Raw genomic sequence first — 9791 nt, forward strand, 5'->3', positions numbered from 1 at the left:
CTGCGAATGCTGCGAATGCAATAAGTGCTCTTTCGCGGTAAAGCTGCCGTATCACCTGTTCCTCGTCAGGGACGTGCTTTCTACTTCGATGTCAGTGATGTCGTCGCAAAGACTAGCCATGTACAATGAGGCCTGCGTGGTCATAAATGACCAAAGTGTCTCAACGACCATTTGCTCGACTGTGGAAACTCCACCATCCGCGAACCCTACTATTCCTAGTATAGACCTGCCAACCGCTCCAACCAATTTGGGCGCAAATGGGATTACCAGCACACAAATTGTGATAGTTACTCGACAACCTCCGCATACTTCTTCCTCCCCTCCTCCCCCGCCGCCTCCGCCTCCGCCTCCCTCATCTGCTCCTCTTCCCCAACTTCCTCCTCCACCTCCGCCTCCTGCATCTGCTCCTCCCCCACCGCCTCCCATCTCCCCTTCTCTCCCACCTTCTAATCCGCCTGATCGAGGGGATGCTTTCACGCTTCCCGCCATCATGTCTCTTACAGCTGTGTCGTCTGAAATCGCACCGCCCAATCCCATTACACAGGCTCCGGCTACGCGAGCGGAAAAGGCAAATACCCCTACTCCTGCAACCGAAAACATAGGTGCCAACAATAGACAGGATTCCCCAGCCAAAACGAGCGCTCTATCTCCATTTCCATTTTCGCTTCCCTGGTCTCTTCCACTTCCTTGGCTCAAATTACCTGGTATCAACGTAGATATAAACCCAATTATAAACCCCGTCCTGAGCACTATAACACCACAGGTCACAGAATTGTCTCCTCAGACCACCGACACAACCACCACCATCCATCTCACAAAGACTTTTGTGTCGACAGTGGTCATACCGTCGATCAACTCTACCCCGGCGCCTGCTCCTGCGCCTGCGCCTGCACCAACGGCACCTGAAATAAACCCCAAAAGCCAGCAACAACCACCTCAGCAACAGCAGCTTCAGCAGGAACAACCCGGAAGCGTGAAAGAAGGACATATGGTGACAACCACAGTATACATTACGGCTTGCAACCCCATATATTCTCCGGAACCGATACTAGGAGAAACCTCTACTTCAGCCCAGCCGGCGCAACCGCCGCCCGCACACGCAGCACCGACTGAGACGACTCCAAAAGAACATGCCCCACCTGCTCCGCCTTCCCAGGGAACACCAACAGAGGCGCCTTCAAGAGGATCTGCACCGCCTCCACCGCCTCCCCAGGCAGCTCCAACTGAGACTCCCCCAAGAGAGCCAGCACCACCGCCACCGGGTGACCAAGAGCCACCCAACCCCTCCCCTCCGGCCGATGCTCCTAATGGAGGCGGTGGTGGAAATGGCGGCGGAAATGGCGGCGGACACGGAGGGGGTGGACGAGGTAACGGCAAAGGCCACGGCCATGACGGTGACAAGGAAAATGAAGGTGTGGACGTTGCTCCTCTCACTGTAGGGGAAAATCCAAGAGGAGAAGGTGGAGGGTTAGTTGGTGTCCTCACGAGGGCGGCAGATGATCTATTATTTGGATGAATCCAAAAAGCCGTAGGTTGTCTCCTTCTTCTCTTGTCGGCTCTTGGGCTGTTTGAGGTGTTGTGTCTTGGGATATGTGCCTGTCTGTGATTATAGACATGGGTTTGATTGAGGGGTTTTGCCTGTTCGGAAGGCGAATTTATACATAAAACGCTTTCCTACCCAGTGCAAACATGAAAAACACTTATATTCAGTTACAACTCCTTTTCCTTTCTGATATCGTTTGTTTATATGGTATCTTTTCACTTGCCCTTAAATGGTCTTCGAATTCTTCCAGGAATATCTCGTCCTCATGTATCCCAGTTTGGGGGAAAGTGCAATATCCTAAAGCACTGGTTATAGTCTTTCATATCATATCTGTCTTTAATTATATCGAAAGAGATCATATGTAAGGGAAAGCAAAGGAAGCACATAACGCTCATAGTCTATCCGTATAGCGCGGTTCGTAAGAAATAAGCAAACAAAAGAAAACATACACAAAAAATAACCAATGTATAAGTATCACGCTAGATGGTCACTGTAAATGATCATATTATCAAGTCCAATAAGGATTCCTCCAAGTCTACCGAAACCGAAACACCAGGGATAAAAAATGAAACCTGAAAGAGAAGAAATGGAGAGGAAGGTAAGATGATGTGTGTGGATGTTGGACTATACAAGAGTGCGATATCCACTGTGACGCCCTGCCTCTGAGCGCTCGATGGCAATTCGTCGACGCCTCTCGAAATCGGTAGCCCACAGAGCTGAACCAACGGCGGTGGTGAGGAGGAAGAACATGGAGAGCATGGGTACCAGTTGCAGGATTAATGCAACTGTTCCGAACCTATAAATGTCGAATATTGAAAGTAATTGTGAGTGATAAAATCATAGGCCAAAAAGGAAGCCAGAAAGCCCCAAAAAAAAAAAAAAAAAAAAAAAAAAAAAAAAAAATCGTCGCGTATGTCCAATAATGGAATGGGGACTAAGGAACACTGGCTCCCGGACATAAAGGAATCATGCATAGGAAAGCCATGCATACCTACCAAGGTAGGTAGGTGTACAAGGCAGAAGCCAGTATAAAAGAGACAAGGTGTTGGTTGGAGCATTAGAATTCCGACCGGAAACTAACCAGGTATATCTGACCCTCCTTTTCGCCACAAACTTCTTCCTTTCATTCTTATTAAATCCCCTAAATTCAAAATACCTCCAATGTTGCAAGGGGCCCGCCCGATAACCTGTTAGGATCAGAAACATCGGTGTCCCGGCCACGGGGACTAAGTTAAGCGGTAGCAGCACGATAAATTCTACAATCTGCCGGAGAGAGAAAGGCGCATATATGGCACTCGTAATCGGCTTACCCAGCCTTTGTGTTGGATTTAGCGACAGAGCAGCATCCCCGTTGCCGTTCCCGTCACCATCACCGTCTCCACCTTGACTTTGGTCGGCGCGTGGATGAATGGTCCGCGAGGTAGCAACAAGGTCCTCCTCACCCTGACTTATCAGGACGGCATCGAAGACATCAACGAGAGTTTCATCGACGAAGAAGGCCTCGAAAAGGATTTGGACAATCGCGGCACCTTCTCCCAGGACGAGGAATAGCCCATTCACCCAGGCGCCAGTGCCTTGGAAGATGGCGAGAAATGCAACTTGTGGGAGGTAGGTGAGGGTGAATAGGATGGTATAAATGAATGCGGAGAGGAGAGAAATGGAGAATAGACGAGCGCGGAATAGTGGCCATAGGAAAGGGTGGCAGATGAAGAATATTATGCCCTGCTTGGAAGTAGAAGTTGTAAGCTGTCTTAGGCTTGGATAACTAGGTTGGATGGTGATGATGCTTACTCGTAAAGGATAGAGCCAAGATGCCTGGCTCAGGCTAAAGAGCGAAACCATCCCGATAGGCGCGCATATAGTGCTTTCTCTTTACTTTCAGCGTTAAGTCATGAGTGAGCTGTCCATGACGCTCCTCTCTATATTTCCCCTGTAAAGGTGGTTGATGGTGTCTTCAATGTTCCGAGGTTAGGGTTAACTATGACGTTGGAAATAACGGAATGTGCCCAGACGGAAATTGCCTCTTATAGCCTAGCGTCATCGGGTTTGAGTTTAGATCGGTACTAAAACGTGACCAACATGGCGATGACACGTTATTTATGTAATCAGCCCTCCGAATTCGACCACAAAAGGAAATCTGCACCAGCGCAAATTCTTTCTCTCCCCAACATAAAACTCACCCCTTCATATTCACTCTGTCTTCCTTCTACATGGATTGGCGGAGGGGAAATTGGAGGGAATATAATGGAGAACGCTGGTGACTTACCCCGAATGTTCAACCTTACTCCATGGAGCAATTTGGAAATATGTGCGGCGATACATTCCCTCTAGTAGTTACAATAATCCTTCTGTTGGCTGTAACAAAGATACGCAGAAGCCATTGTTTTGCACCCATATTTATATTGCTCAAAGAGTTTTCCCTTTTAATTAATATTCGCGGCTCTCAATTGCCCGCACAGCTTCATTGAGATCTCTGGCTACCACCAATGGCCTTATTTCTCCGCTCATCGAATCAATCCATCCCAACCCTGTCCGATCAACCCATGCCGTCTTCATTCCTACATTAACCGCCCCCATTACGTCAAACGGGTTGCTGCTAATAAGCCACATTTCGTCCATTTGCGACCTGTCCTTGCCAGCTGTATCGGCTAGATGCCAGTACGTCTCTGGCGCCGGTTTGAATTTCTTGACAGGATCGACGGAGATAATATCGCGGAATATGCTGGCGTAGGGTGATAAGTCTCTAGACCGTAGGACTGAATTTGAGATCATGGAAATTGTTCCGTTGGAAAACACTACTGGCATCAAGCTGGGATTGTGTGCCAACCTCAAAAGACAAGACGAGATGTCTGGAAAGGCAGATAGGCAATCGTAGCCCTCCATAAGCCTTTGTGTGGAGCCTTGGTCCAGATCTACCTGATGCTCAGCCAGCGCATGTTGCAATGAGTTCCTCGTCACTTCTGAGAATGATTTATACAGTCCTAGAAACGTGCGTAAGCATAAGTCTCATTCCATCAATCATCGTCATGCAAGATTCAACACGAGAGTAAATACCCATGCTATTTAGCCTCCAAGTGTATTCGAGCTGATACCGCCGCCAGAGACCCGCGATGCTCTGTCCTCTTTCAACGCCAAGTACTCGGCCAATTTCTCTGCAATGGACTCTGTAGATAGTAACGTGCCGTAAAGATCAAACGCAAGCACGGTTCTTTTTGGTGAAGTCATATTTCACCAGGTCGCAGTTCAATACGTAAATATCATGCTCTATTCGGCAGTGTGTTGATGTTGAAGCAGCACGACGCTGGTTGATGACATGCATGAATGCGGAGGGAACAACAAACTTCCAGCCGTCTTCAGCAATAAATGATAAGACTCTCTCCGCTGCCCGCCTAAACAACAACTGCAAGCGAAGCAGAATAAAATTTTACCTCTCAGGATTCAGTTTATTTTGTCTAAAATACCCGTCAATGAACGATAATGTTGCCGTGCATAATCCCAATTATGAAACCTTCCGAGAGTACGTCTCCCAGGCGCTCATTCACAGATCAACCGACAGCCCTTCAAAGTCTCCCTTGCGGCGGAAAAGGAAAGCTTCTTCACAGCCAGATAACTCAGAGAAGCCTCCGCTGGCTGAGCCTGAGACCTATGGCCCAGAAGAGCTAGCAGAATTCATCGATGTATGAGCCCATCTTCCAAAGTGCCTTGGTCTACTAGTACCCACGTTTAACCGGCCAACCTAGTATATTGCTGGAGAAGCATTCAGCTCCCTGCCAGAGGAAGTACAATCTCTCTCTTATTCCGCGCTTCAAGGCAGCGGAGGGCTTGCAGATAAATACGCTGAACCACTACCGCGTCCAACGCTCGACAGCTTAACCGCCACCGTGCCGTTATCAGTCTCTGAATCACTCTCTGTATATGGCCTTATACCAGATCCTTCTGATTTCCCAACATTCTTGAATCCAATCCTTACTGGATACATCTCAGCTGTGCAGACCGGTCCTCCGAAATGGTCCAGTACGCGGGCCACATCTTGCGAAATATGTGAACGCGATTGGATCCCACTGACATACCACCATCTGATACCACGGGAGGTACATGCCAAAATGCTCAAAAGGAAGTGGCATGAGGAATGGATGCTAAATAGTGTCGCTTGGCTTTGCAGGGCTTGCCATTCCTTTGTTCATAAAATGGCTTCTAATGAAGAGCTAGCAAAGGAGTGGTATACTGTTGAGCTGATTTTGCAAAGGGAGGATGTCCAGAACTGGGCAAACTGGGTTGCAAGAATCCGGTGGAAAGCAAAATGAGCAATGAAATTCCATTTATCTATTGCTATATTTTGCTTTTATGAAGATTATCACTCTGGGTTTCATAAAAAGGCCTGTGATATATTTACTTGTTACCCCCAACTGTGCTTTGGGGTTTTCTTTCTCTTTCTCCTTCTCTTTCTCCTTCTTTTTCTCTTTCTTCTTTTTGGTTAGGTTTTCTTGGCCATATGACCATATTTTCTATATGAGCCCTTCTTCCCCAACATACAACACCTTGATTTTAGAAAGGTGACCCTCATTTGGATGTCCTGTTTAAGGGGTGACCCACATCTTGTTTGTTATTCCCTGAATTGAGCTGAAGAGGTTGCTGCAACTTCACTCCCTATTCTTTGCCCTTTTTCACTAAAATCAGCAGATATTAAATCTCTATTAACAAATGATGGCACTTAGTGTTGTATGTGGATGAATGACTGCAATCACTTTTTGGTCCTCATTTAGCTCCCTGGCATCTTTTGAATATCAGTCATTGTTACTTCAATCTGTCAATGGTATCTAGGAGTGACTAACACTGATTGGCTTGCTGTGTTTTTAACCACCTGTGTTCCCTTTAATAGAGTTTAGCTGCTCATTTCAACTCCTAGATGGGTGAAGCATTGAATTCACTGGATGTTAGTTTATTTCTCCTCTACTCTTCACATCTTCATATTCTTCCATTGCTCTCATCTTTCTTCCTTTGTCATCTTGCAATCCGCTTTTAACACCACACTGTCTCCTCTATACCTTGCCTCGTGGCCATTTGTCTGCTCGTTCAAACCCAACTCAGTGGCTCATCAACGGCTATCGCATCGCAGCTGGCAGATTGTCGTTCATCTATATACCCTCTGGAACATCCGCTTCGGTGTGAATACCGGGTGGATCGCCTGTGGAAAAACTTCTTAAACGATAAGTAATTTATTTGAACCTTACGATCTTCACAAAATGGGAGGAAATTACGTGAGTTGATGCATTTCCCCCAGGCCTATCACCTATCACCCGTTCTCTCATACTTCAGAAAGATAACCAAGAGGTATACCTTCTCCGAATTTAGAACATCTTGTTCATTAAAGTCTACCTTTCGCATGCCAATCGTGTCATCTCCAGCTATGTCGCAGACGAGAGAACTGACAAGATACGGCGAGCAAAAATCGAAATGCAAATTTTAGAAGAGATTGAAAAAGTGGATGTTTCCTATGGACTTACGTATCGATTGGGCGATACGGGGATGGAGACACAACTACATCCCCCTCTGCTGAATTTTTCTCAATTATCGCTGACAATTTGAAGGTCGTCCATAGCAATACGTTTGACATATATTGGCTAGGTCAGCAGGACCTACATAACCTTCATAAAGATTCTATTAAACGTATTGAGCCCGATATGTCTCTTGCTGAGACGCTGATATCGCCATCACCATCAGCTTCTTCATCGTCATCATCATCATCTCGAGAATCCTCTCCTTTAAACTCTGGGCTAGGATTCCCAAGCCTATCGGATCTTGAGACATCCTCAGAGATCGACGCACCAATTTTAGAAATCCAAACGCCAGATGCTCCTGCTGTCACATCAACAAAACCAACTAAACAGAGAGCAACCAAGACTGGAGGAAAGCAGCCAGCCGGTGTTCGCAAGAGCCGCGCTCCTGCAAAGAAGAAACTATGCCCGGCTGCAGAGGGAGAATTAAAGAAGTTGGCCGACATCGTCGAACCAGATGAACAGAAAAGTGATATTCCTATAGACAAAGAAGAGCCTGCCGAATTTGCCGATGAAAGGACACCATCTCCTTTACAAGAAGGATTCAAAACCTCTGAAACCTCCACTCCGGCGGGAGTTCTAAAGAATAGTCAGATAGCGAGCAAAAAAGGTAAAGGGGGAAAGCAAAAAAGCGTGCGTTTTAATCTCCCTGATGAATAAACTATCATGCAAAATCCGTGAGGATGCCCGCGCTGTTAACACTAGTTACATCTTCGCAAAATTACGTAGGTGCCACGGCAAACTAAAGCTTATAAAACAACAGCTACACCACCGGGAATGGGGAAGGGAAAAGGCAAAGGGAAGGGCAATCACCCTTAGAGCGGATGTAAAGCTGCGTTGTATGCATATGGTTTCGCGTAGTTTCTAAAAATGTGTGTTTTATTAGAGCTTCAATGATTTTCTTCTACTTTCTATGTCTCTTTATGCTTGTTTTGCTTGTCAGGGACTTTTATTTTCACTGCGCAACGCAAACAATTGACATTTCAAACAGCCAGTCAAATGCCTCGTTTTGTTTCATTTTTTATTTTTGGCCCAACAGGCTAATGACCCGAGATACTTCCAAGAACAAGCTCCTTGTGTTATATCCGTTGAGCAGTTAAGTTGCAGTAATTTTACATTCGTTGGAAATTCTTTATCCTTGTATCTTCTCCTATCAAAATAGAAAGAAACATTTATGTATGAAAGAGATGCTCCGGATATCCAGAATTCGCAAAAATGTTTTGCTTTTCTTTATTCAACTCTAAAGAAACCTATGAACATCTATCCAGGGGATCAACCCATCTATCACCATTAACATATATCAACCTTCCCCGCCAACTTAAGAGTAGCGAAAACATATGCCCAATTTTCCACTATGAACCATACATGAAAAGCAACGCGATGGAATGGAAATGGAAACTGGCCAGCCTATTTTGGTGAGAGTCCGGGAATGACAAAACGAGACCAAGGTTAGAGAGGGGAGCTGGATCGGTGTACCGACAGTTTACGCGTGGAAAAGTGTGTGGATAATTTTGAGGACGCAAATGCATCGGCCGATGAAAGGTGAGTATAACTCCTTGAACGTATAACCGATAGTATCCGGTGCATATAAGACAAAAATCGAAAGAAATATGAAGTTGGATATGGTACAAAGGGTGAGTATTGGGAAAGAAAAAATCCAAAGGATTCGAACCCAGGTGGAACACGTAACAATTATCAACGAATAAAACGACCATTAATTTTTCTTTCCTTTGTATATCATAGCATTCGCTTTTCGGACTTTTCTTCGTAACATTGGACGTGGTCACCGACTCTAAAGTCGTTCCAATTATCAAATGCGATGCCACATTCAGTACCCTTCCGCATCTCTGTGACGTCCTTCTTCACGTTCTTGAGAGAGGTGATTATACCTAGTTTAAAAAGACGTCAGCACCAGACATATCAATTGCGTATTCCTAGGGCCACCGGAAAGGTAAAAGGGAAATGAACAATGAAGAGAATGAAAAGAGAGAGAGAGAGAGAGGTAATGGCAGTTGTAAAACAACTATACTCACCGTCATAGATGACTTCTTTGTCACGAAGGATACGGGCTTTATGCGAGCGGCTAATTAGGCCGTTCCGAACCCTGGAACCCGCAATGGCAATCTTCGTGCGGCCTTTGCCTGATATTTCGAAAATCTGACCTATCTCCGCCTCTCCAGTGACATGTTGAGTGATTGTGGGTAAAAGATGATCGCTAAGTTTCGACTTGACATCATCAATTAACTCATAAATGATGTTGTGGTTCATGATCTTGACCCCTTCTGCCTCTGCCATTCGAGCCATTGATGGATCCACAGGCATGTTGAAAGTGATGATGTGGCCCTTCGCAACAGCAGCATGTTGGATATCAAATTCACTTATCGGGCCTACACCAGACCGCAAAATGCGTGCGTATACTTCGCTGTTGCCGAGCGCAGAAACAGAGTTGACCAGGGCCTCAACAGAACCCGAGACATCAGCTTTGATGAGGAATGGTACGCCCTTCGGACCAGAATCAGCATCAGCGGCGGACTGGGCTCTTTCGTCCTCCTCAGCTTGCAGCTCCAGTCTTCGCCTTTCAAGAATATGATGGAGAGGATCGTATATACCGGTTGGGGCACGCCCGTTGAATATCGCGTTGGATATAGGGGTCAGCGTCACGGGAAATACGTCACGGAAACGGTCACTCTAGT

At 46.2% G+C, this 9791-nt stretch overlaps 4 protein-coding genes across 4 annotated transcripts in view; 1 reads left to right on the forward strand and 3 right to left on the reverse strand.

Annotated features, from left to right (window-relative positions):
- Window positions 1-2167: 2167 nt before the first annotated feature.
- HCAG_05499 (predicted protein) lies at window positions 2168-3385 on the reverse strand (the record flags this gene model as incomplete). Its single annotated transcript, XM_001539982.1, has 2 exons — window positions 2168-2339; window positions 2625-3385. The coding sequence occupies 2 exons, from the start codon at window positions 3383-3385 to the stop codon at window positions 2168-2170; spliced, it is 933 nt and encodes a 310-aa protein (XP_001540032.1).
- A 585-nt stretch (window positions 3386-3970) lies between these two features.
- HCAG_05500 (predicted protein) lies at window positions 3971-4768 on the reverse strand (the record flags this gene model as incomplete). Its single annotated transcript, XM_001539983.1, has 2 exons — window positions 3971-4524; window positions 4636-4768. 2 exons carry the CDS (start codon window positions 4766-4768, stop codon window positions 3971-3973), a joined length of 687 nt encoding a protein of 228 aa, XP_001540033.1.
- A 962-nt stretch (window positions 4769-5730) lies between these two features.
- Window positions 5731-5847, forward strand: HCAG_05501 (conserved hypothetical protein; the record flags this gene model as incomplete). Its single annotated transcript, XM_001539984.1, has 1 exon — window positions 5731-5847. One exon carries the CDS (start codon window positions 5731-5733, stop codon window positions 5845-5847), a length of 117 nt encoding a protein of 38 aa, XP_001540034.1.
- Window positions 5848-8835: 2988 nt separating this feature from the next.
- HCAG_05502 (hypothetical protein) overlaps window positions 8836-9791 on the reverse strand; it is a gene marked incomplete at both ends in the record, with an annotated part of 3253 nt that continues 2297 nt past the window's right edge. Inside the window, 2 exons of the mRNA XM_001539985.1 lie at window positions 8836-8987; window positions 9132-9653. Coding sequence (XP_001540035.1) covers window positions 8836-8987; window positions 9132-9653 — 674 coding nt within the window. The remainder of the gene's footprint in view (window positions 8988-9131; window positions 9654-9791) is intronic.

Source organism: Histoplasma capsulatum, genomic scaffold (assembly GCF_000149585.1).
Source record: "Histoplasma capsulatum NAm1 scaffold_5 genomic scaffold, whole genome shotgun sequence".
NCBI lineage: Eukaryota > Fungi > Ascomycota > Eurotiomycetes > Onygenales > Ajellomycetaceae > Histoplasma > Histoplasma mississippiense.